Source organism: Petromyzon marinus, chromosome 14, assembly GCF_048934315.1.
Source record: "Petromyzon marinus isolate PM22_M1 ecotype Great Lakes invasive population chromosome 14, UKy_Petmar_22M1.pri1.0, whole genome shotgun sequence".
NCBI classification, from domain to species: Eukaryota; Metazoa; Chordata; class Hyperoartia; order Petromyzontiformes; family Petromyzontidae; genus Petromyzon; species Petromyzon marinus.
This window is the reverse complement of record NC_133680.1, coordinates 9,102,118-9,128,628: the sequence shown is the minus strand read 5'-3', so window position 1 is coordinate 9,128,628 and position 26,511 is coordinate 9,102,118. Positions and strand designations below refer to the sequence as shown.

General features: G+C 47.8%; 1 protein-coding gene across 1 annotated transcript; it reads left to right on the top strand.

Annotated features, from left to right (window-relative positions):
- The first annotated feature begins 624 nt into the window (after positions 1 to 624).
- LOC116942337 (parapinopsin-like) lies at positions 625 to 26,351 on the top strand. Its single transcript, XM_032954108.2, has 6 exons — positions 625 to 2,328; positions 15,763 to 15,947; positions 16,936 to 17,079; positions 22,418 to 22,561; positions 24,143 to 24,232; positions 25,545 to 26,351. Exons 1-6 carry the CDS (start codon positions 1,920 to 1,922, stop codon positions 25,665 to 25,667), a joined length of 1,095 nt encoding a protein of 364 aa, XP_032809999.1. The 5' UTR covers positions 625 to 1,919; the 3' UTR covers positions 25,668 to 26,351.
- Positions 26,352 to 26,511: the final 160 nt, after the last annotated feature.

Genomic DNA, 26,511 nt, shown 5'->3' with positions numbered 1-26,511 from the left:
GCTGTGATTGACTGACACATTTACAGGTAAGAGTTGGACAGAAGCTTGTTATGTATGAAATCATAATGCAGTGTATTTGAAAAGGTGGATTATAGTAAACATACAAGGTTCTATGTAATTACTAATAACGTACGATCAGTGGCCACATCAGGAAACCTAGAAGCATTTGTTAAATTAGCCACACCCTTTTGACGAGACCCAGAGAGTAAAAACCGGTCCATGATTTCCCTTCTTTAACACATTTTGCCTGAAACATTGGTCCAGTCGAGATGCTCGCATACCTCCATATTGTCCCAATTCTATCTGAGGCTGCTGATAAGAATATATTCAGGGTGTACGGTAACATGATAAATGCAATCATAATAATGCCAATTATTTACCCAGGAAGTCCTCAATGAGCATCGTGAATTTTCTTCAGTAGGAGCCCTGCTACATTGGGATGTTTGACCAATGCCATTCGTGTTTGCCTTCGTCTGAGAGCCAACTTGAGTGCCCAGAGAGGTCCCAGGACGCAACCGAAGGGGTGAACACTTTCTTGGCCACATTGCATCCCATATACCTACAACACCTGACAGGCCAGGTAAAGAATTATAGTGGATACACGGGAACATTTTTTTTATTCTCAGTGGTAGTGCCTTACGCTAATTAGCCTTATTTCAACAGCAGCCGAGGCATCGAACAGAGACGATAACCGCATCGCACCCTTTCAGGTGCGCTTCTGCGGCCGTCTGGAACGCTCTTTCTTCCGATATTAGGAAGCCACTGGAGCTATGCACTTTTAAATCATCTAGATTGAAAACTCATTTCTTTAGAGCTGCTTTTTTGCGTTTAGTTTGTTCACCTTCCCCGGCACATTCGATTAACATGGATGGCTACGTACGGTATGAAAGTAGTTCAACATACGTACCAGCAAGCGTTCTGGAAATGATATCGAGCGAGCAATTAATCCCGGATTGCACGTGCGCGTCACATCGCCACACGCAATCCGTACCACTACCTCTGGAAGCCTTCGGACTGTTCTCCAACTCCAAATGCTGCTCGCTGCCTGTCTTCTCCCACCCCCATCCCCATTGCTGCCGTTACCTCCCTCTCCCCTGCCGCCTCCCCTGTGATCCCTTCACAATGCCCTGCCCAATCATCACCCCCTGCGCACATTCCCGAAAGGCGTGCGGTATGAGAGCTGTATAAGGGAAGCGTAGCTCACGTATCACAAATCACACACAGCTCACACACAGAGATACACACATACGAAGAGACAACGCACACACGCAACTTATTTACACATAGTGGCACACGCATACACAACTCGTACTCAGCTCGCACTCATACACACAAAGACACACACACGCAACGTATTTACACATAGTGGCACACGCATACACAAAGACGAACATTCTCATCTTACGCATACACCGCGCACGCAGACAGACACACACACACATACGCAACTCAATTACACATAGACAGTCACAGACGCATGCACAGAGACAAAGAGAGACATATACACAATCAGCTTACGCATACACAGCGACATTCACATACACAGAGACACACAGATACATCTGTAGCACACACACACAAAGACCGACACACACACACATATATACACAGATCCCAGGCGCGTACACAGCTCAGGCACAGTTGCACGCAGATGAATAACCATCCACACCTGTACACACACGGGGGTATTCCAACACGCAGAAAATCCTTTTTTCTTGTTGCCAACCATAAACGACTCGCACCGTGAGATAATTTGTACTTTTATATTGCGCGCGTGCATTCATGCGCATACCCAGAGGCACGCGCGGCACAGATTATTAATCGTTAATTCATTTTCCTCGCTGATAGGAAGGTAGCCTTGTCTCCTCCACGACGGCTTAGGGGGACGCTGTAGACGTACGCTCTCAACATCAACGACGATGGTGACGATGAAGATGACCACAACGATGATGGTGATGATGATGATGATGACATCCACCACCATCAAGCCCTCCTCTTCGCACCTCCTCGAAGCCTCCTCGACCAACGAGACCTCTGCGGCGACTCCTGTCCCGTCTCTGGGTCCCGTGGGCTACGGACTGCTGGCCGCACTCATGGGAGTCACCACGGCCGCCTCCGTCACTCTGAACTCCATCGTGGTGGCCACGACGGTTCGATACCGAGCCCTGCGGCAGCCCTTGAACTATGCCCTGCTGAGCCTGGCGTGCGCGGACCTCGGAGTGGCGCTCGGAGGAGGCGTAGCGACCACTGTCACCAACGCAATGCGATCCCAGCTGCTGATGGAGGATGCGCTCTGCCAGGTGGAGGGGTTCCTGGTGGCATTTTTCGGTAAATAACGCGGCGGTGGCGGCGGTGGTGGATGGGATGGATTGACGCGGGTGGCGGGGCGCTGATGGTAAACTAAGGGGCGGTGGTGCTCCAAACCCGGCGTCCCGAGTTCGATTCCCGCTCACGACCAATAATAACAGCGGAGAATATTTGAACCGGTCCTGGGCCTCCCCTAAGTCGACTCGGTCTCAAATGAGTACCTGGTGCGGTGCGTGAACATTCGCCAACTAGGGAGACAAAGGTGGCCGGGGCGTGACGCTGACCACTCACCCCCTCGTGTGTCATGCCGGGCTCCAGAGGTGCGCTACTCGCCCACAGCGCTTTCCCCCCAAAAAATCTGTTAAGGCTACACGGAGGATCATTGTCGTGAAATGCATAGAATTGTGAGCGATGAAAGTCGATGGTGAAAGCGCGTTACTAATTAATTGTATTTCGAGTGAGTGGTGGCGAAGTGATTAGCGCGCCTGCAATTTACGAGTTTCGGACAGCTGGATTCTATTGCCGGTCACGGCGACCCATAAGTGGGCGAGTGATATCTGAACTGGTTCCTGGCTCGCCCCCCCCTCTTCAACCATCCGATTCGGTGCGGGGTAGCCCCTCATCCAGTTGTGGGACTGGCATGGGGATGTAGATTCTACATTATTGGTCTACAATATTCAAGTGAGTGTGCAATACGACTCAATCACGCTGAGCGGGTTTGATCCTGGATACAGCTTGGATGGGCGACCACGTGTGTTATGGTCGGTGAATCATGGCAAATGATGGTGAATTATGGTCAAATAAGGGGTCCGAAAGCCTTCATCTAGCAGTGGATGGACATGATCTTGTCGCGTTAACGTTCATGTTTAATACAGCGGAAAAAACTGCGAGAAACTATTAATATATACACACTGCAGAGTGCTTTAAAAAAATGTTAACACTTCAGATAATTTGCAATAATGCCACAAAAAATGTGCCTCAGGGCTCTGGAGAAGATTCCAGGCATGTGTTGACAATGATGGCGAACAAGTGGAGACTTTTTTACTTTGTGAAACATACTTTTTTTTATCATGTTACAGTGTATTATCCGTTCTTTCCCATTAAAAACGATAGTCCCATGTAAGTGTTAACATTTATTTGAAGCACCATGTATAATAATGCACACGCATGTATTTTTTTAACGCTTTCCGATTATTGGATTTGTTCTCGGAAGTAATATTCTTTGGTTCTTTCGGTAAAGTCACGTAGATATAAAAATAATAAAGGGAATACAAATTAAATACAAATAATAACAAACCAAAAAACACTCATGTAGACTGAAACCTGGTTCTTAATCGGAGTGAGTGTACTGGCAGCCTACAATGTAGACTGTCGCCTGATTTTTAAGTTTGGTGAGTGTACTGGCAGTCTATAATGTAGACTGTAGCAATTGTTACTTGGCTGGGTGAGTGTATTGGCAGTCTATAATGTAAACTGTAGCCTGGTTCTTAACCTGTGTGAGCGTACCGGCAGTCTATAATGTAGACTGTAGCCTGGTTCTTAACCTGAGTGAGTGTACTGGCAGTCTACAATGTAGACTGTAGCCTGGTTCTTAACCTGAGTGAGCGTACCGGCAGTCTGTAATGTAAACTGTAGCCTGGTTTTTAACCTCGGTGAGTGTATTGGCAGTCTATAATGTAGACTGTAGCAATGGTTATTAAACTGAATGAGCGTACTGACAGTCTATAATGTAGACTTCTTCTTGGTTCTTTTGGTAATAAAACAAACCCACAACGTTTTTATCACACTTAAAATTGCATCCAGAATCTTACCTGAACAACACTGGCACTGAAATCCATCTCCTGGGAAAATTGTTCTCATTTGGTGCCATGTATCCAGCACTCGGTTTGTCCAGGTCTGCATGAATTCAAACAAAACTTTGAAACTAATGACAGTCTATGATAACAGAAGGAATATGCGTGCTGCCAAGTGCGAGATGTATTCCCATTGTAGATTAATCGCACATGTGTGCGTGCCGTGGGTGAGTTAGGAGAGAAAAGTTTCAGCTACTTTACCTGCCAGATATTCTGTAATACCATGTGGATTTATATGTAAGTGCAGCCGTATCTCAAGACGGTGTTTAGAAAGTGGGACATGGTCATTGCAAGAAACCATTGATCTATTATTATACGAATTTTTATTAGAGGCAGCAGTCATAGGCAGAAGATAAACATCTTGACAAAATACTTGCATAGGGGCATGGAGTCGGCAGCCTGGATGACTGGGTGGGGGGGGGGAAGAGGGAGAGAAGGAGCGGCCTCCAATTGAGCAGAGGATTTGTCTTTGGATCGCTGGAGCGGAGAGCGAGATGTGAGGGGAGAGAGGTAGGCAGGAGCGGCGACAAGCCATGGAAAATAGTGAAGAGACATTGAGGGCAATCTTGCGGCCCGCTCAGAATGTGACTGGCAGCCAAGAGCGGGATCGTGAGAACTGTATCGGGGAAGAGTGGTGCGGGTGAGCAGCCTAGTGTGGGCTTTTTTAAAATTAATTTGAAGCATGCAGAGGAGGGCTTTGGGAGGCTGCAGAGGGGAGAGTTGCAACATACAGTGAGGGAAAAAAAGTATTTGATCCCCTGCTGATTTTGTACGTTTGCCCACTGCCAAAGAAATCAGTCTATAATTTTAATGGTAAGTTTATTTGAACAGTGAGAGACAGAATAACAACAACAAAATCCAGAAAAACGCACGTCAAAAATGTTATAAATTGATTTGCATTTTAATGAGGGAAATAAGTATTTGACCCCTCTGCAAAACATGACTTAGTACTTAGTGGCAAAACCCGTGTTGGCAATCACAGAGGTCAGACGTTTCTTGTAGTTGGCCACCAGGTTTGCACATCTCAGGAGGGATTTTGTCCCACTCCTCTTTGCAGATCTTCTCCAAGTCATTAAGGTTTCGAGGCTGACGTTTGGCAACTCGAACCTTCAGCTCCCTCCACAGATTTGCTATGGGATTAAGGTCTGGAGACTGGTTAGGCCACTCCAGGACCTTAATGTGCTTTTTCTTGAGCCACTCCTTTGTTGCCTTGGCTGTGTGTTTTGGGTCATTGTCATGCTGGAATACCCATCCACGACCCATTTTCAATGCCCTGGCTGAGGGAAGGAGGTTCCCCAAGATTTGACGGTACATGGCCCCGTCCATCGTCCCTGTGATACGGTGAAGTTGTCCTGTCCCCTTAGCAGAAAAACACCCCCAAAGCATAATGTTTACACCTCCATGTTTGACGGTGGGGATGGTGTTCTTGGGGTCATAGGCAGCATTCCTCCTCCTCCAAACAGGCGAGTTGAGTTGATGCCAAAGAGCTCCATTTTGGTCTCATCTGACCACAACACTTTCACCCAGTTGTCCTCTGAATCATTCAGATGTTCATTGGCAAACTTCAGACGGGCATCTATATGTGCTTTCTTGAGCAGGGGGACCTTGCGGGCGCTGCATAGTGTATTAGCAATTGTTTTCTTGGTGACTATGGTCCCAGCTACCTTGAGATCATTGACAAGATCCTCCCGTGTAGTTTTGGGCTGATTCCTCACCGTTCTCATGATCATTGCAACTCCACGAGGTAAGATCTTGCATGGAGCCCCAGGCCGAGGGAGATTGACAGTTCTTTTGTGTTTCTTCCATTTGCGAGTAATCGCACTAACTGTTGTCACCTTCTCACCAAGCTGCTTGGCAATGGTCTTGTAGCCCATTCCAGACTTGTGTAGGTCTACAATCTTGTCCCTGACATCCTTGGAGAGCTCTTTGGTCTTGGCCATGGTGGAGAGTTTGGAATCTGATTGATTGATTGCTTCTGTGGACAGGTGTCTTTTATACAGGTAACAAGCTGAGATTAGAAACACTCCATTTAAGAGTGTGCTCCTAATCTCAGCTCGTTACCTGTATAATAGACACCTGGGAGCCAGAAATCTTTCTGATTGAGAGGGGGTCAAATGCTTATTTCTCTCATTAAAACGCAAATCAATGTATAACATTTTTGACATGCGTATTTCTGGATTTTTGTTGTTATTCTGTCTCTCACTGTTCAAATAAACCTACCATTAAAATTATAGATTGATCATTTCTTTGTCAGTGGGCAAACGTACAAAATCAGCAGGGGATCAAATACTTTTTTCCCTCGCTGTACTTTTATTATTTTAACAATCGTATATTTCAAAACGTTATGCCAGATGGCAAGCTTCTCCAAACCTATTTGTTTTCAAATACAGCTTTTCAGAGTAATCTAAACGAGAGAAACATTAATAAATTAACGAATCTCGAGTTTATGTCAGCAGAAAACAGTTCTTTATTTGACGTTAATGTGTACATTTTAGGGCACAACATTGCACCAGGATCTTTTTGTTCTTGGTCAATACGCAGATTTAAATTTTTTCCGTTTATAAATATTATCCAAAGAAATTACGCCGGAATTAGAGTGCGCGACTCCAGTACTCATACCATAAGCTGCGTGTGCACAGAGTGTACGCGCGTAGCCCTTTCTCAATCCACCGCTGGATAAAAGCCTCCCTATGTCGTTTTGGTCATGGGGATTCAAGTTTCAAGTTCATTTTTTCTTTAACCAGGTGAGAACTAAAGAGACCAGCATTTGCAAGAGTGACCCTGGGCATTAGTCTGCCAGTAGGGGGCAATGATTGCTGCAATGTATAAAAATCCTAATTGAGTCATTTGCCGGTACATTTTTTTTGTTGAAATGTTATCCCCTGACGCCGGCACACGACGGCCCACTCTTGGGAATGACGTCATTGTGATTATTCACGTCCACTGCGAAGCAGACGCCAAGTCGCAGCATCATTTTGGGTTTTTTCACCCGCAGTAATAACCAGGGCGGCCGCCGGATTAGAACGGTGAACCTCTGCAAGAAGCGGCGAGCGCGCTACCGCTCGGCCGCGCGACCAATCCTGCACTGGTCAGGGTAAGTTCGTGAAGGGGGGCAACTGGTTCAGAGAGCCCTCGTCTCTGATATTAGCCGTGTTACCACTCACAACAATATGTATATATGCGGAGGCATATATACAGCACTACAGTCTTCTTATTCTTCCGTGCGGCTGATGTAGACGCAGTATATATCGCTGTCATATCTTATACTGTACTGCAATATACTACATATATGTGATGCGGTGGTGTAATGGTTAACACACAAGACTTGTAATCCAGAGGTCACCGGTTAGAGCAGGCTTGGGGAAATTTTTAGACTCGCGGGCCACAATGGGTTCTAAAATTTGACAGAGGGGCCGGGCCAGGAACAGATGGATGGAGTGTTTGTGTGAACTTAATATAAATGACGTGTAAAGATCATTACATGAAAGGATTTGGCCTTTAACAGGTAGCAAAGCATTTATTTACAAGGCAATTTAACAAATTGCACGAACATGAACAATACAAAAACATATTGTAACTCCCGGTCAAAGTGCGCCATCTAATGGGGAAATGGGGGCATTACAGGAGAAAGGTAAATTTTTATTTAATAATAATAATATTTGGACAAATTCGGCGGGCCGGATTAAAAAGCCCAACAGGCCGTAATCGGCCCGGGGGCCGTACTTTGCCTATGTCTGGGTTAGAGTCAATCTCCCCAGCGTGACAGATGAAACGATGGTGCAAGCTTCTTAAAGCCATTGCCTCTGTCCACCCAGCACTATGAGTTGGGTGTGCCACAATGCGTTGAGTGTGGTGGGATAACGCGTGCCTATGTCCACATCTTCCAAGACATCTGGTCTGTATGGAAGAGTAGGCCAAATACCCCTCGAGAGAAGCTCTCGTGGCTGACCCTTCCGCCAGCAGTGGCGTGAGCAGGCAAATGCAGGGCTGCGCCTCTACCCATATTCATCAACAAAACATTAATTTAAGTGATTTTTTAATCAAAATAAAAAAAATTTCTGGTAAAAATTCAGAATTCTGGTCTGAAGGGAATAATCTCATTTGTGTCGGTCCCTGTGAATATCACTCGGGCACGACACACTCTGGCGATGGAGCAAACTCGGCATGACCTGATGATGATTATTGTCAGCGTGAATCCTCTGTGTGTTGCGTCGTGCGATTCCAAATGGAAAATATTAATCTCAGAGGTCAGTTCGCCAAAGACTTGATAATCCTTTCCTTTCATCTAATAATGTTGCCTCCCTCTCCCCCGTGTGTGGGTATACATATATATCATGCGGTATAGTGTGGATGAGATACAAAAATAATTACAGTTGCACGTGTTGTCACATAATACGTGTGAGGTCCCAACAGGTGGATGTAATTAGAATGAGCAAAATAAAAATTAATCTGTGTTGACGGCGAGATGTCACGCTAAAGGTGCAGCCCTGGCTGAAGGACCTCCACTGGAGCTCCCTCTCGAGGCCATTTGGCCTACTCTTCCATCATGGCCAGACCACTTTGGGAGAGGTGAGAGTGCCCGCCAAATGCGACCTGTTGATCGACGAACTGTGGCGTGTCAAACCACACGCCAACGTTCGGTAAACGTTAGCGTGGTGGTTCGGACCGCTGGCCCAACGTTGGCCCAACGTTTCATGTTCACTGGCCATTTACACCGCTGGGCGGTGGTGGCGCACGTCACCAGCACTGCGGCTGGTGACGTAGCTGTGCGGCACAGCACAAGTTGAAATGATTCTACATTATTGGGTATGTCTTCTTGGTTCTTTCGGTAAAGTCACGTAGAATGGAAATTAAATAATACAAATAAAACATAAAATAAAATAAAAAATCTAATTATTTTATTATGTTTTATTTGTTCTTTCGGTAAAGTCACGTAGAATGGAAATAAAATAATACAAATAAAACATAAAATAAAATAAAGGAATATTTATTTTATTATTTTTATTTGTTCTTTCGGTAAAGTCACGTAGAATGAAAATAAAAGTATACAACTAAAACATAATAAAATAATTATTTTATTTTATGTTTTATTTTTATTATTTTATTTCCATTCTACGTGACTTTACCGAAAGAACCAATAAGATGAATCCCTGCAGTTACGAAAGCTTTAAGTCGAAAAATTATTCAAGGACAGTGCATATTATTATCAGAGTTGTCTCTTTTGTTTGCATTTTGACTGCTTGTGTTGTGGTTATTGCAAACATGATGCCTTGAATAAAGGTGTCAGTTTTTTGTGCCAGTTAAAAGGTTAAAACCTATTTCTATACGAAAAATTATTGTTATGATTATTGTTGTGGGTGATGGAGGAAACTTGCCGATAGTTTCAACTGCCTCGCAAGGAGCTTGAATCGGAGCGACTTGGGTCGCTAACTGTCCCAGATTGGCCGGGCAGTCTCTACCGGAATTTGGATCGGTCTCCCGGTGGCTATTGATAGCAATCCGGGAGGTTTTAATCGCAAGATATTTTTTTTATAACAAATAAGTCAACATAACCGATGCTCATTATTCCGCGACTCGCCTTACGCTCACATACAATACGACAATGGCTTGATATTGTGCACGGGTTGAACGATACAATTCATTGCATTACATCTTGTTTGGAAGAAAACTAAAATCTCCTTGAACAAGCTTCAGTCAGAGTTTGCCATCCTGGCGCTGACCACTACGCCGAGGCAGCATCACGAGATGCATCGTGAACTTTAGCATCGTCAACCTGGTATTTTGTCTGCGTCCAGGGTGCATTGTGTAAGGGGCTCTGGAGCGGCTGGCTTCATTGCGCTCAGGAGCTCATTCTCGTGGTCGTGAGGCCACGAGCGGCGGTTATTTAAAGGCTCGACAATGTGAAAAGTCTCGCACCTTGTCGAGGTGCAGTTCCTCCACCCACACACCACCGACAGGACGGATACTCGAGTTGAACTTCTTTCGCACCGCACGTAGCCAACCGTGCTAATCGGAGGTGCGGTAGAAGGACAAGAAACTAAACTAAAGCAGCGCTGAAGAAATTAGTATTTCAATCTGGATTTAAAACTGCATAGTGCCTGCGGCTTCCTAATGTCGGAAGGAAAGAGCGTTCCAGACGGCCGCAGAAACGCATGCGCGCGATGCGGTGGCCGTATTTGTTCAATGGCTAGCCTAAACCCGCTGTGTGGATGGTCGGAGTTCGCGTGATGATGGTTTGGGCTTCTTGACGAGATCAGCAAGATATTGTGGCTCATTTGTGGCAAGCACTTTGCGTGTAATAACTGCGACCTTATCACGCATTCAAATTGTGCGTGAATGCAGTGTCGGACTCATTGCAATACAGCTCACGAACGGACGTTTCCAGGCTCATTATACCGGAGGCCGCATTGTGCTCTAACCTTAAATTAACATTTGAAATAATCCACAGGGGTTTTTATGCCGCCCCAAAGAAATGAGTACGCTGTGTGATCATTGAACTGCGCACTTTGGGGGATAATGGGACACGATTTGTGTGGCGTGCTCACCTCGCTTTCTTTGATTTCCGACTGACGAGTAGAAATTGGCCTTTCAGTCCATTTCCCAGAGATCCATCGTCTTACGGTTAGATTTGCCCTCTCTATGGTGCTGTAATCTTGATTTTTAGTTGAAACTCGCATCCAAAATTTCCATCGAATGCAGATTACTTATCTCATTCGAGTAAATTCGGTTCGGAGATTAATGTTAATTCTACACATTCTTATACAACCATAACCATATACATTTGTTTTTATCTGTAAAACAAGCCTCGATTGCATATTATAATAATTATTATAATTTTACGTATTTATCCAGGAAGTCACACTGAGTCGTACGAGTATTTTTCAGGAGGGTCCTGCTACATTGAGTTTCTATTTTAAGATATTTTCAGCCAACTAATCACGAGTGTTTATGCATGTTGGAGGAAACCGGAGCAACCGGGGAAAACCCCACGCATGCGAGGGAGCAACACTCGATCACCGTACAGATGTAAACAGATGGCGATTAGTCCACTGGCCCTACTGCCGTCTCCTGGCAAGCAAGGGTATGTCGCTTCCTCTACGCCCACTGCAATGAATTTTCGCAACATTTATTTGATCCACCAACCCAACCCTCGCTTCCAGTGCTGGATTACAGGTCACGTGCATAGTCACCATTGCCTGGGCACTGACTACAATAGAAACATGTAAAGCATCGTCAGCAACTAATAAATTAACTCTAACTTATGAGCGACCTTTTCAACGAATTAGGCAGCGGCTCTTATATAGGTAAAAGGTGTTAGACGTGTGGGATAGTACGCTGTGAAACGGGGGTGTTTGGTTTGGGTTTTATCTTTATATGGTCACGTGGCCCAGATTGTGTTGAACACCAAATTACGAACAAAGCCATTCTGATCCACGGTTTCGTGGAATCGATCAGAATCCGTCAGTTGATCCGATCGAGCAAGGTTCAGGTCAGATGTTAATGATGATAAAGGCTTGGATCGATCACTTAACCAGAATCGATTCATCCGGCTATTCGCGCTGGCAACTGAGCACGTGTGAAATAATCGCAGTGTATATGAGCGATAAAAATTACGTGTAAATGTTACATTAAGGGTGATGTGAAGGAGAGAGAAGCACAAACAAAAGGGAACAAGTGAAACGACAAAGACGAGAGAAAAAAAACAAAACCGATTCCTGAATTAGCTTGCGAACCCGAATTGGAACAAATCATTTTGGTCGCTATGGGGTGCATCGTTACAGCTTTGTATTAACGAATAGAGACGGTACGATTAATCGAATAAGTCGATGGAACTTGCAATCGATAACTTTCACCGTGGTCCAATTACTCGGGGAATTTAAAAACGGATGCCACCAAAAGCATCTACCCCGGCCCATCCCGCCACCGAAGGCAGGAAACCCCTTAGAAGCCACGCCCAGCGTGACACGGCCAATGATGCGTGACCCCGGGGGCTGTTAATCCAACCTCCAGTACAGCGGCACGTGTGGGTAGAAGAGGTGAGAATCTTTTTTTTTCTCCGAATCTCTTCAAGTTGTCTGAGTACAGTAGTTGAATAAACGAACAGATAATCATTTGTACGTATGCTGAACTTCGTTCGCAACGTACGTAGCCAGCCGTGCTAATCTTAGGTGCGGGGAAGGACAACATTTAAAATAGCCCATCTCTACTTTTAACTATAAAAGCCAGAGTCACAAGGGCATGTGAGCCAATGCAAGGCCATTACTCAGCTTGCTATCCATATCGACCATTTAATACTATTACGTTTATACTTCGTTCCAATTTTATTATAATGTTCATATTTAGACATTTGTTGAGTGTGATGGACTAATATTTTGTATCCATTACTTAGAGCCACTGTTGTTTTATGAGTTTTTTACTGCTTCCCTGCACATGAAATCCATGTGCAGGAAAACATTAAAACAAATTTGTTAACAATCTGATCAATCTTGATCGTAGCAATTTTAAGCCGATCGTAGGCAATGTTAGCAATTTTAAGCCGATCGTAAGCAATGTTAGCAATGTTAATCCCTTGAACCAGGAGTTCGTTTAGGGTGAGAGACCATGCAGTGTCTGTTTATGGCCCAACGCATGGTACAGCCTTACTCGGAATGCGCGTGTGTGGTCTGGGGTGGTTAGGCAGAGAGCAATTAGCAGCTCTCTGAGGGGCTAATCACATCAAATTCTAGTTCTGTTGATACCAAACAGCCAACCGTCTGATTCGGTTAATTTTCTATGACAAAGACAGCATAATGGGCTGTGTAATTTATATATGTAAATATGTATATTGGCAGAATAAAATAAAAATGTACACCCACTTTGTCAATCCACTGCTGGATGAGAGCCTCCCCATTCTGTGCAAGTCGTGGAGGTTTGTTTGACCATACTTCACCACGCTAGTCATGCGGGTTGGTCCCAAAGCCCGTCTGGGAAAATTGACATCCGTCATTTGGGTTCATAGTGCGGTGCGCTAACCACTGCTCCACCACTCCAAACATATGTAGGACGTGTAACATATGTAGGACGTGTAACATATGTAGGACGTGTGTATTTAAAATATGTAAATAACTGCTGCTTTCCATATTTCTCTCACCACATAAATAGATATTTTTGGAATAAAAACTAATTATATACACAATCCATCAGCCACGTGGCCTTCAGGGAATGCAGCTCATCAGTAGCATTGGTTCAACACACATACACATTCTGGACCGGCTTCGACATTCAGTGTCTCATCAGCAGAATCAAACTTTTGCTGCTATTGAACCAATCAATGCTGCCGATTAGATGCACTCTCAGAAGGCCGTGTGGTTGATGGGTTGTGTGTAACAATGTGATTTAGGGATAATGTCAAGCAGTGCACGCTCCGACCACCTGTTTGTCAGAAAGCGCACGCTGTGTCAACAAGTGCACGCAAGCGCGTGCACTTGTTGACATTATACCCGCGCTTGATCGTTCGACGAGTCCGAGTTGGCAGTGTCGGACTTGTACGCGTGTGTGGTGCATGTGTGTGTGGTGCGTGTGTGTGTGGTGTGTGTGTGTGTGGTGCGTGTGTGTGGTGCGTGTGTGTGTGGTGCATGTGTGTGTGTGGTGCGTGTGTGGTGCTTGTGTGTGTGTGGTGCATGTGTGTGTGTGGTGCATGTGTGTGTGGTGCATGTGTGTGTGTGGTGCTTGTGTGTGTGTGGTGCATGTGTGTGTGGTGCATGTGTGTAAGGTGCGTGTATGTGTGGTGTGTGTGTGATTAAAAAGCAGGAATTCTCTTCCCAGAAATGAGAGAGGCTCTCCTCCCACATGCGGCCTCCGAGCGAGCGAGCGGGCGAGTCGACGTTTGTTTTCACGGCCTTCTTGGGAACACGTCTCCCACGTCCTGTCTACTACAACCCACACACACACACATGCACCACACACACACACGCACCACACACACACATGTACCACACACACCACACACTACACACACACCACACACAAGCACCACACACACACCACACACACACATGCACCACACACACACACCACACACATGCACCACACACACACACCACACACACAAGCACCACACACACACCACACACACACATGCACCACACACATGCACCACACACACGCACGCACCACACACACACATGCACCACACACGCGCACGCACCACACACACACATGCACCACACACACACAAGCACCACACACACGCACCACACACACCACACACACACATGCACCACACACACCACACACACACATGCACAACACACACACACGCACCACACACACACATGCACCACACACACATGCACCACACACACGCACCACACACACACACACACGAACCACACACACACGCACCATACACACATGCACCACACACACGCACCACACACACACGCACGACACACACATGCACCACACACACACCACACACACACCACACACACACACGCGTACAAGTCCGACTTGTCGAACGATCAAGCACCGGTAAAATGTCAGCAAGTGCACGCGCTTGCGTGCACTTGCTGACACAGCGTGCACTTGCTGACAAACAGGTGGTCGGAGCGTGCACTTCTTGACATTATCCCGTGTGATTTAACTTTTTTTATCTGGAGAGACAAATATGGGAAGGAGGCGTTCTTTATTTACCCATTAATATTCTCCACAGCGAGGTTGAAAAACAAACATACAACACGCAGCTTTATTTAGGACACTGCTGGGAAAACAATGAACACACCTCAGCGCAGCGCCTCTTAAGGAAAAACAACTCTGACTTATAAAACATTGCACAAGGTTACCCATTTAAGGCCTACAGGGGGCCCGGTACCGGTCCAGACTTAACACACCGCCGATATTGGCCATGGCCGGGAATCAAACCCAGGCGGTTTGTAGCCGAGTGCTTCTGCGCACTGAAAAGTGTCTAACGCAGCAACACCTTGACATAGAGATAAGACCCCAGGTGTTACTTCATTGGTGAAACCCACCACCAAGCAACAGCGCCCTTGAGCGAGCCGCTACAGGGGGCTCCCACCAGGCTGGATTGAGATGAGGTTGTCATACAACCGCATTTAAGCAGACGGCCCTCCACGGCAAATGCAAATTCTTAAAAGTTAATCCTACAAACGGAACGCCGAGTAACAGATCCTTCTCCTGCTGCTGCTGCATGGCTGATTGTTCACGCTGGGGCATTAACTACAATTTAACATCGACGTGGTTAAAGGGGGACCAGGTAATTGCGTGTGGAGTAGGAGCGGAGTAAGTGGAGTATTCGCTGCCGGGATGATGATGCAGCTGCTGCTGCTGCCTCCTGCTCCTTTGTGTTAGTGAATCTGGCGATGATTGCGCCGTCCGCTGGTCGTTCCGCGCTTCGCTTTTGTCTATTGACCCCAGCCGACCCCCAACGAGAGAGGGTTATTTTTCTACCTACGTGACTTGAACGAAAGAACCAAAGATAATGGATTCCTGCAGTCACGAAAGCTTCAGATCAAGATTGAGAGACGGTGAATTTAGTGCGTGCCCCGCCCCCCAATCCCTCCCCCCCGTGTTTGTCCCCCCAACCCCCAACCCCCTCCCCCAGGCCTCGCAGGTCTCAACTCGATCTGCGTGCTGGCGGCGGAACGCTTCGTCATGGTGTGCTGTCCGATCAGCTCCTTGCGCTTCAGGGGGAGTCACGCGCTGCTGGCCCTGGGGGCCGCCTGGCTCTGGGCCCTCGCCTGGTCCACGCCGCCACTGCTGGGCTGGGGCCGCTATGGCCCGGAGGGGGTGAGAGACCCCCCCCCCGCCCCTGTGTGACACTACCCCCCAAGCCTCCACACCCCCCCTGCCCCCACCCCCCAGGCTCCACCCCCCCTGCCCCCACCCCCCCAGCCTCCACCCCCCCTGCCCCCACCCCCCAGCCTCCACCCCCCCTGCCCCCACCCCCCACAGCCTCCACCCCCCAGCCTCCACCCCCCAGCCTCCACCCCCCCTGCCCCCACCCCCCAGCCTCCACCCCCCCTGCCCCCACCCCCCACAGCCTCCACCCCCCAAGCCTTCACCCCCCCTGCCCCCACCCCCCAGCCTCCACCCCCCAGCCTCCACCCCCCCTGCCCCCACCCCCCAGCCTCCACCCCCCCTGCCCCCACCCCCCAGCCTCCACCCCCCCTTCCCCCACCCCCCAGCCTCCACCACCGCACAGCTTCAAGTGTCAATCCAATTCGTTGGCGGTGTCAGTGATGGGAATTCTGTTTATTCGTCAGTGAAGCGAGTGTGGTGTGTGTGGTGTGTGTGTGTGGTGTGTGTGAGAGAGAAGCGGTAGCGTAGTAGTCAGCGCTGTGTATGTGAGAGAGAAGCGGTAGTGTAGTGGTCAGCGCTGTGTGTGAGAGAGGAGCGGTAGTGTAGTGGTCAGCGCGCTGTGTGTGAGAGAGAGACGCGGTAGTGTAGTAGTCAGCGCTGTGTGTGAGAGAAGCTGTAGTGTAGTGGTCAGCGCTGTGTGTGAGAGAGGAGCGGTAGTGTAGTGGTCAGCGCTGTGTGTGAGAGAAGCGGTAGTGTAGTGGTCAGCGCTGTGTGTGAGAGAAGCGGTAGTGTAGTAGTCAGTGCTGTGTGTGTGAGAGAGAAGCGGTAGTGTAGTAGTCAGCGCGCTGTGTGTGAGAGAGAGACGCGGTAGTGTAGTAGTCAGCGCTGTGTGTGACAGAAGCTGTAGTGTAGTGGTCAGCGCTGTGTGTGAGAGAAGCGGTAGTGTAGTGGTCAGCGCTGTGTGTGTGTGTGGCAGCTGGGCACGTCGTGCGCCCCGGACTGGCCGGAGCGCTCTCCGCTAGGCCGGTCCTACATCCTCTCCTTCCTGCTCTTCTGCTTCGTGCTGCCGCTCCTCTTCATCGTCTTCTGCTACGGGAGCCTCCTGCTCAGCCTCCACAGGGTGGGTGCGGAGAGTTCCCCGCACTGAGATCCCCCGTGCGTATTCTTTGGTCCTTTCAGTAAAGTCACGAAGATAGAAAAAATAAATAAAACTAAAGTGAATAAAAAATATCACGACGTTTCGATCGCTACACGTGATGACGGCCGCTTGTGGTGCGATCGAAAGAACCAAAGAATTTGAATTATTGCAGTCACGAAAGTATTAAGTCAAAATCCCCTATACAGCCTTAACCTCATTTGAGGCTGAGTCGACTCACGGGAGGCCCAAGAGCATTTCAGATAATCGTCACTGGTGTTGACCGTGAACGGGAATCGAACTTGGGTCGTCGGGTTCCTTGCACTACCACTCCCCTATACAATACTCAAACATACATACAGACATAATCACACATACAGTGAGGGAAAAAAGTATTTGATCCCCTGCTGATTTTGTACGTTTGCCCACGGACAAAGAAGTGATCAGTCTATAATTTTAATGGTAGGTTCATTTGAACAGTGAGAGACAGAATAACAACAACAAAATCCAGAAAAACGCATGTCAAAAATGTTATGAATTGATTTGCATTTTTATGAGGGAAATAAGTATTTGATCCCATCTCAATCAGAACGATTTCTGGCTCCCAGGTGTTTTTTATACAGGTAACGAGCTGAAATTAGGAGCACACTCTTAAAGGGAGTGCTCCTAATCTCAGCTTGTTACCTGTATAAAAGGCACCTGTCCACAGAAGCAATCAATCAATCAGATTCCAAACTCTCCACCATGGCCAAGACCAAAGAGCTCTCAAAGGATGTCAGGGACAAGATTGTAGACCTCCACAATTTGAAGCTTTCGTGACTGCAAGGATCCATACTCTTTGGTTCCATTCGGTAAAGTCACGTGATTTTTGTTGTTTTATTTTTTACCTACGTGACTTTACCGAATAGAACCAAAGAGTTTAGACCTACACAAGGCTGGAATGGGCTACGAGACCATTGCCAAGCAGCTTGGTGAGAAGGTGACAACAGTTGGTGCGATTATTCGCAAATGGAAGAAACACAAAAGAACTGTCAATCTCCCTCGACCTGGGGCTCCATGCAAGATCTCACCTCGTGGAGTTGCAATGATCATGAGAACGGTGAGGAATCAGCCCAGAACTACATGGGAGGATCTTGTCAATGATCTCAAGGCAGCTGGAACCATAGTCACCAAGAAAACAATTGGTAACACTGCGCCGTGAAGGACTGAAATCCTGCAGCGCCCACAAGGTCCCCCTGCTCAAGAAAGCACATGTACATGCCCGTCTGAATTGTGCCAATGAACATCTGAATGATTCAGAGGACAACTGGGTGAAAGTGTTGTGGTCAGATGAGACCAAAATGGAGCTCTTTGGCATCAACTCAACTCGCCGTTTGGAGGAGGAGGAATGCTGCCTATGACCCCAAGAACACCATCCCCACCGTCAAACATGGAGGTGGAAACATCATGCTTTGGGGGGTGTTTTTCTGCTAAGGGGATAGGACAACTTCACCGCATCAAAGGGACGATGGACGGGGCCATTTACCGTCAAATCTTGGGTGAGAACCTCCTTACCTCAGCCAGGGCATTGAAAATGGGTCGTGGATGGGTATTCCAGTATGACAATGACCCAAAACACACGGCCAAGGCAACAAAGGAGTGGCTCAAGAAGAAGCACATTAAGGTCCTGGAGTGGCCTAGCCAGTCTCCAGACCTTAATCCCAAAGAAAATCTGTGGAGGGAGCTGAAGGTTCGAGTTGCCAAACGTCAGCCTCGAAACCTCAATGACTTGGAGAAGATCTGCAAAGAGGAGTGGGACAAAATCCCTCCTGAGATGTGTGCAAACCTGGTGGCCAACTACAAGAAACGTCTGACATCTGTGATTGCCAACAAGGGTTTTGCCACCAAGTACTAAGTCATGTTTTGCAGAGGGGTCAAATACTTATTTCCCTCATTAAAATGCAAATTAATTTATAACATTTTTGACATGCGTTTTTCTGGATTTTTTTGTTGTTATTCTGTCTCTCACTGTTCAAATAAACCTACCATTAAAATTATAGACTGATCATTTCTTTGTCCGTGGGCAATCGTACAAAATCAGCAGGAGATCAAATACTTTTTTCCCTCACTGTACATACAGACATAATCACACACACATGCACACTCTCTGACATACCTATACGTACATGTATAGTCACGCTTACACACATTCACACAGACACACGCACAAATATTCAGAACCTTTATTTATTTATCCTGGAGAAATTCAGATGTCCAGTAGGGGCGAATTAGAAAGTTCGCAACAACAAACAACACACAAAAAACTATCGGAGTGCAAAGTCTAGGAAAGGCAAGGAAATCACAAAAAAAAACAAATGAATCTATAAATAAACTAAAATTAATCTATTTTTATCTTACCAGCTGAAGCCCACTAAGCTATTTTGATATTTTTCAGGAGCGACCTGGCCACAAAGGCAAGCTGAACGAAGTGGCTTATCACGTGGAAATTCATCGCAGCCAAATTATCTAATTCGCACGTTTCTAAAACTCCAATTATAAAGACAACGACCCCCCGTGTAGCTAATTGGGAGATTGTACAACAAAAAAGCAGAAACTTTGAGAAAATAAATGTTTTGTTATCGCGCGTCAGGAATATTATGCAAGTGCGGGACTTTTAACTGGCTATGATGAAAACAATGATGTCGATGTCTACATCGACATGTATTAATGGATGAGCAATTGTTGATGACCATGATAACAACGATGTGGTGACAATGGATTAATGAGGATGATGTTCATAAAAATAACGAAACGATGACAACGATGATGCTGATGGCAGGGTATTCATACACGATTTCAACGAATTATTTAACAATGACAAGCAATTGATTATTTTGATGATGATTATGACGGCAAGGATGATGAAAATGGAAGGTGGGCAATGATGATCAGTCGATAATTATCATTGCACACACACAGACAAACACGAAGATCCCCCGCTCCTCAGAGCCTGAACAGACTGTGGTGGAAAGTGCTGTTCACGAGCACCTATGAAGGTCGGCACGGCACACAAAAACACGTGCACAGTCCTTTTTGTGCAACCGTGCAGAGGCGTCCGTCTTGGCTTTGTATTCAGTCAGCCCTTACCGCCTGCCTGATAGGATTGCTTTTCCCAATTACACGTGGCCATTTGTGACCCTGCTGAAAGCATCAAACCCAAGACAAGAAAGAGGGACCTCCTTTTACGTCTTGAAGTTGTTGCTCTGACACGAGCGTGACATACACTGGGCCACCACGCTTCGATAAAATTGCACTGCAATGTACAATGTACTGTAACAAACATGCCCTCTTGCACATTGAGCACGAATTGGGCACATTTCCCGGTTTGTGAATACGGAACAGTACACATCCGTGTACACATTTTTGTTCGCGGTGAATTTCGACGGTTTTTCCACCAACTGCGTTTGATTTTTAAAATATTTTTATTGCGTTTTTTTCTAGTTTTCTCGTTTCTTTACAGTTCTATCCCAAATGTGCAATCGGCATTGTGGTGAAGGGCCAAAATACTCTTGCGAGATCCATACCGAGAGAACAGCCCTCCGACGACGAGAAGTGATCTCAGAAGTAGTTGCTATCTTTGATGGATTCAAACCTAGGATTTCAGCGGTCGCCAGCGCAGAGTGCTGGTACTTCCCGAGCTATCCGGAAAGTACGAGGAGGTGGCTGAATTGGACGGTTCAGAGGTCAGAGCGCTGAGCTGACACTGCCGACACCTGAAGGGTGGTGATGGCTGTGCACGTGGCCCGTGGCCCAGCTCTGTGGAGGCAGTGAGGGTTGTCGGCTCGCACAAATCTTGTGAAACTTCCTTCCTGTGTGCACAGAGGCACCATACCCCTGGCTTGCCACGTGAAGGCGGTACCGCAAATGTGGACTCCCACCAGTTCCATTTGTACGGTGATAGTGTTGCCCCCTCGGATGTGTGGTTTTTCTCCAGGTGCTCAGGTTTCCTCCCACATGTAAAACACTCATGAATTGGCCGATAACACCTGTATATATAGAGGATCGCAGAGCTTGGTGGGGGGGGGGGGGAGTAATTTGGTGCCAACTCACTGCCTGGCTGCCTTTCCGCGCTTGTCGGTGGTTCCTCGTGCCTCTCAGTCACTTTCTGTCTTCGAAAGCGAGCAAATGCTGTACAGTGTGGTGCGTTGAAATTATGAAATCAGGAATCTCAGAGGGCAATGATATTCGCTTCCGTGGGCTGTTGTCGAACGTGAAGGGTTGCTCTACTCTGCGAGATATCTCAATGGATTATTATCACGTTATAAGTTCAGTTCATTTATTAGGTATAGCCCTATGAGCCATGCGGCTCTTGACTCGGGTGCAACCGCAACAAACAAAAACATGAACAAGAAAACATCTTAAAGTGACGACGCGCAAACAGAAAAATCCAGGGAAAATCAGCAAAGTCTTCCAGAAAAAGCACCGTACATCAACGCTGTGTACAAAAAATCCCAGTGGGATGCAAGTCAAACAATAACGACCATAAGACAATTTAGATTGAAGTAATCAGTCAAACTCTGTATATACAACAAACAAATACGGTGATGCTGATGGCGCAATCTGGAATCTTTAAAAAAAGACAAAAAAAGAGCATAAAACTGCCGCGAGTGCGGTGGGTTGCCCCTGCGGCGGCTCTCACGGCCACACCACTGACAAAGATCCCCCATATCTGGATGTAATTACCAGCGAAACGTCGGGTCGGGCGACACCACTGAGCACAGAGGGACACTCGCCCACCCTGGCAGCCGGGCAGCCAAGCGGCGTGCTGCCCGTCCAGCGCGCTGCTCGCATGCCCACGGCTCACTTCCCGCAGCCGCGCACGCAGAGGACAACCACCGCTTGACTTTACGCTGCGGTACAACAAGTGATGATGATACAGTCGGAGTGATAATAATAATAATGATACTAATTCACAGCCCCTTTTGTCAATCCACTGCTGGATGAAGGCCTTCGCACGTCTCACTGGTCTCGGGGCTTGCTTGACAATACCTTTCCGTGCATGGCCGGTTCCGGTTGGATGCTGCATCGTGGCATCGTGAGTTTGATTCCCATCCACGGCTAACATCAGTGGCGAGTGACATCTGAACCGGTTCTGGGCCGAAACACACTCACGTGACCGTCACGGCACAGAGGGGAAGCCTTCATCCAGCGTTGGACTGGCAAAGCGCTGAAACGATTACCGTCGTAAATGATTATAATAGTAGGAAACACATTTAGGGGAAGCGTTCGCTGTTCAGGATGTTCTAATTGAGCTGGCTACCGCCACCCCTGCCACCCACGGCAGGCGTCGCGGGTCAAGTACAGCGGAACGCAGCGAGCCGAGCAGCGCGTCGGGGTCATGGTGCTGCTCATGATCGTGGCGTTCCTCTTCTGCTGGCTGCCGTACGCCGCCTGTGCGCTCGTGGTCATCTTCCAGCCCGGCATCCAGGCGAGTCTCGACGTGGCCGGGCAAAGTCGTAACCCCCCCCCTCCCCCCCCCACATTGATTGGGTCACATGCACCCCCAGTGTTCGTATCTGTGCGTGTGCGTGTTGTGGGGCGTGGTGCTGGCCACGTGCGGCAAAAACGACCGCCTACCTCCTGGGTGGTGCCGGATGGTGACGCTGTGATGGACGTTAGCAATGCCATGGAGGGAAGGTCAATTCCAAAATCAGCCATTCCCCTCACGGCGCTTGTAGTCACCACAGCAGCCAAATGTGGGCTCTGGATGGGTGCGTTCGACACTACACGTGGCCTCAACGTGCACATAGCCTGGCACAAGCGCCGTGGTGACGTCAAAGTCACTTCGTGGCGAATGGCGGGTGTTGTTGTTGGTGCTGGCCACCCACCCCCTCGTGTACCGTGCCAGCCTTCAAAAGTGCTCTCTAACAACACTTGACCCAACAGTTAAAGGCTGCACTGGGAATGTTTTGATTGTTTAACAATGTGCCCTAGGAAATGCCCATGTCATTTTTATGGTTGGGAGTCCAACCCAAAGAATATTCGGCCCCCTAGAGAGCCTCAGTGTTTATTAAGTCGGCATTTTGGTCTCAGTCTGGTCGACGACAATCTTCAGCATTTTCGTTGAGTCAGTCTGTGAATTTATTTTTTAGTGAACGCTGGCACAGACCTATGGCTACACGCATACGTTGTACACGCACCGGGCACGTAGGCCGCAAAAATAAACCAAACACAAGCACAAAGATCCCCCTGAGAGGCTGGGCACACTTTTGGAGCAAGTGCTGTTAGCGAGTAGCACCTAATGAAGACCGGCACGGCACACGAGGGGGGGGGGGGGGGGGGGGTGAGTGGCCAGCAACCCGCCCGGCCGCCTTTGTCTCCCCATTTACTCATGTGTGCACACTACACCAAGTACTGTAGTACTTGTACAGGTACACAATAAAAAGAGCCAGCCCTGGATTATTAATCATTAATAAGCACCATCTGCTTTGCAACGGGCATTAATGATCTCCTGACTTTAGTCAAAAACGTGTAGGCACTACGTGTGCCTGCGTAACTGTCCAAATTGTCCAGGTGTCAAATATACGACGTCAGCTGCAGAGCACGCGTCGTGATGGGTACTGCCAGATCCCACCGCGTCCGTCCAGTGCTCGCTGAGTTACATTATAAGTCGCACTCATTACACACAAAGTGCCTGCCACAAATGAACCACAATACCTTGCTGATCTCATCAAGCAGCATAAATCATCGCGCAAACTCCGGTCATCCTCGCAGCGGCTTTTTTTCATCGAACAAGGACGGTCACTGCATCGCACACTTTCGGATGGACTTCTGCGGCCGTCTGGAACGCTCTTCCATCCGATACTAGGGAAGCCACTGGAGCTATGCACTTTAAAATCATCCGGATTGAAAACTAGTTTCTTTAATACTGATTTTTGTGTTCAGTTTGTTGTCCTTCCACCGCACCTCCGATTAGCACGGTTGGCTACGTCAGGTGCGAAAGAAGTTCAACGTACATACATTGCAAAGCGCTCGGTAATCGGACCCGCCGGTTCCTTCTCTCGTACAGCTCAGCCCTCTGGCCGCGTCCATCCCTCTCTACGCAGCCAAGTCGAGCACAGCCTACAATCCCATCATCTACATCCTCCTCAACCGCCAGGTGACCGCTGCACAGCGAGCGTTCACTCTCGCCCGTTGCGACAAGGTGAGAGGGTGCGGCTGCCACACCTGTCCTGGTCTTCCCAGGAACGTCGTCGTGGGAAAGCCGTGAGTCTTCCACGGTTTTTGTCAGTTTAGTGGTAATAACGCACCACTCCAGGCGATGCGTTCACACGAAGCTGTGCCATCTTCTGGAATTGTGAGATGCTCTTCTTCCCATGATATGTCCTGGCGATATTGTGCCTCAGAGTTGGCAAGAGGTCTCGTTGGAGAGCTTTGATATGTGAGGAGAAAATTCCAGGCTAAGGATGAGGGCATCTGTGAAAAAGAGCTTTATAGCTCATCGGATTCCTCCACTATAAATAAATATTCTGATTCTGAGGCCCAGATTTTTGGAATAAATGTTTTTTTTTTGCCAATGAGGACTCCTGTTTTACGTAGATTTTGAGATCGTCAGAGCTAATCCAGAATGAGACTGCATTGAGGCAGTTTCATAAAATGGTGATGAGGGCTGCTTACGGTCAACCGAGCAATGGTAGAGCTGAGCATCGCCAGCTTAGAAACGATGATCGGCATTAAACACCTGCGGACGATCTTCCTGTGGGAGATGTATGTTGAACTTCTTTTCACACCGTACGTAGCCCTCTTTTTATTATCTTGTTGTCCTTCCTCCGATTAGCACGGTTGGCAACGTACGGTGCGAAAGAAGTTCACTGTACGTACGTAACACGCCGCACAATATTCACTCACTCTCAAAGAGAGAGGCCGATGATGGACCATGGGCAAGCAGGAAGGCAGTCACGAGGTGAGCTGGCACCAACAATTGTCCATGTCCAGCAGTTCTCTATATATTGAGGTGTTATCAGTCAATTAATTCATCTTAACATGTGGGAGGATACTAGAGCCAGCTCCCGGAGAAAACCCATGTGTGCGATGGGGAAACGCTCGATCCCATACAGACGGAACAGGTGCAGTCCACATCTTTGCTGTACAGCACTGCCTTCTTCTGGTGAGCCAGGGTATAGCACTTACCCAACGCGCGCGGGAACGGAGTTTCACAACATTTGTTCGATCCACGACCCCTCGCCTCTAACCGTACGTATGTATAACTTATTTCGCACCGTGCGTAGCTAGCCGTGGCTAATCGGAGGTTCGGGGGAAGGACAACAAGTTGCCGGATTACAGGCGTGCTTAGCCACCACCACCACCAGATAAAGAGAGCGACAGAGGAAAGACACCGCTAATCCGTGCGTGGCACGCAACTTCTGCATCCCCCGCCACCACCCTACTCCCCGGTCCCGTGCCGCGCGCAGTTTCGCGATCACATCCACCGCATGCTGTGCGGCGCACGGAAGCCGCCAAAGCCTCAAGTGGGCACGGAGCCGGAGAGGGCCGCGCACGGGAGGAGGGAGAACGACGCGGTGTCCCAACTCTGACCGCACTCAGCCACGACGCCTGACCTGCCTCCGCTGACTCCGCTCGTGTGTTCGCTCTGGCCAGCTGTGACCCTCGTATCTCGCTCGCTCCGTGTGCGTTGTTAACGCCTCGCCTTGTTCTGCCACCCAGTGTGTGTGCCGTCAGCTTGTATATAGTCATTCCCTCGTTATCCGCGACGGGTCCGTTCCGGGGATGCTCGTGAATAGCAAATTTCGCGGATAATGATATTGAGGTCTGAGACTTTCTCTCTCTCTCTCATTGGTTTCTCTCATCACTTTGTCATCACATTCTCTCTCATCACTTTGTTTCTCTCTCTTGAGGCAGTCGTGTAGAGTTCCAGATGCGATTCGCGGATAGCAAGTTCCTGAATAACGAGGGGCTACTGTATATGTCAGCATGTTATAGCTGTGATGTGCGCTTATATCCTGAATAGTGTTTATATATTTAATACGTTTTAAGCGCTATATGATACAAGTGTGGTGGATAGTTCATTGCCTTGACTTCACAGTAAATAAATATCGGTCGGTGTATTTTCATTGGTTCAACAATATAAATAACTTAAGTGTATCTTTGTGCTAAACTGTCACAGCAATTGTATTTGGCATTGATGATGATGATGAGTTGATAAGGTATGGTTCACAGAAGACACGCGATGTTTTACAAATTAAACTACCTCATTGATATCGCCTGTCCTGTCGCCACGTGGTACGAAAACGCGAGGAATGATGCGGCGATTCAAGGGTGACATGAAATTATCGCGCACGATGCACGCACCAAGTGGAGCTATATATGGAATTGGTGTCCACGGTGACGAGATGTTAACTACCTCGGCCGGTATACATA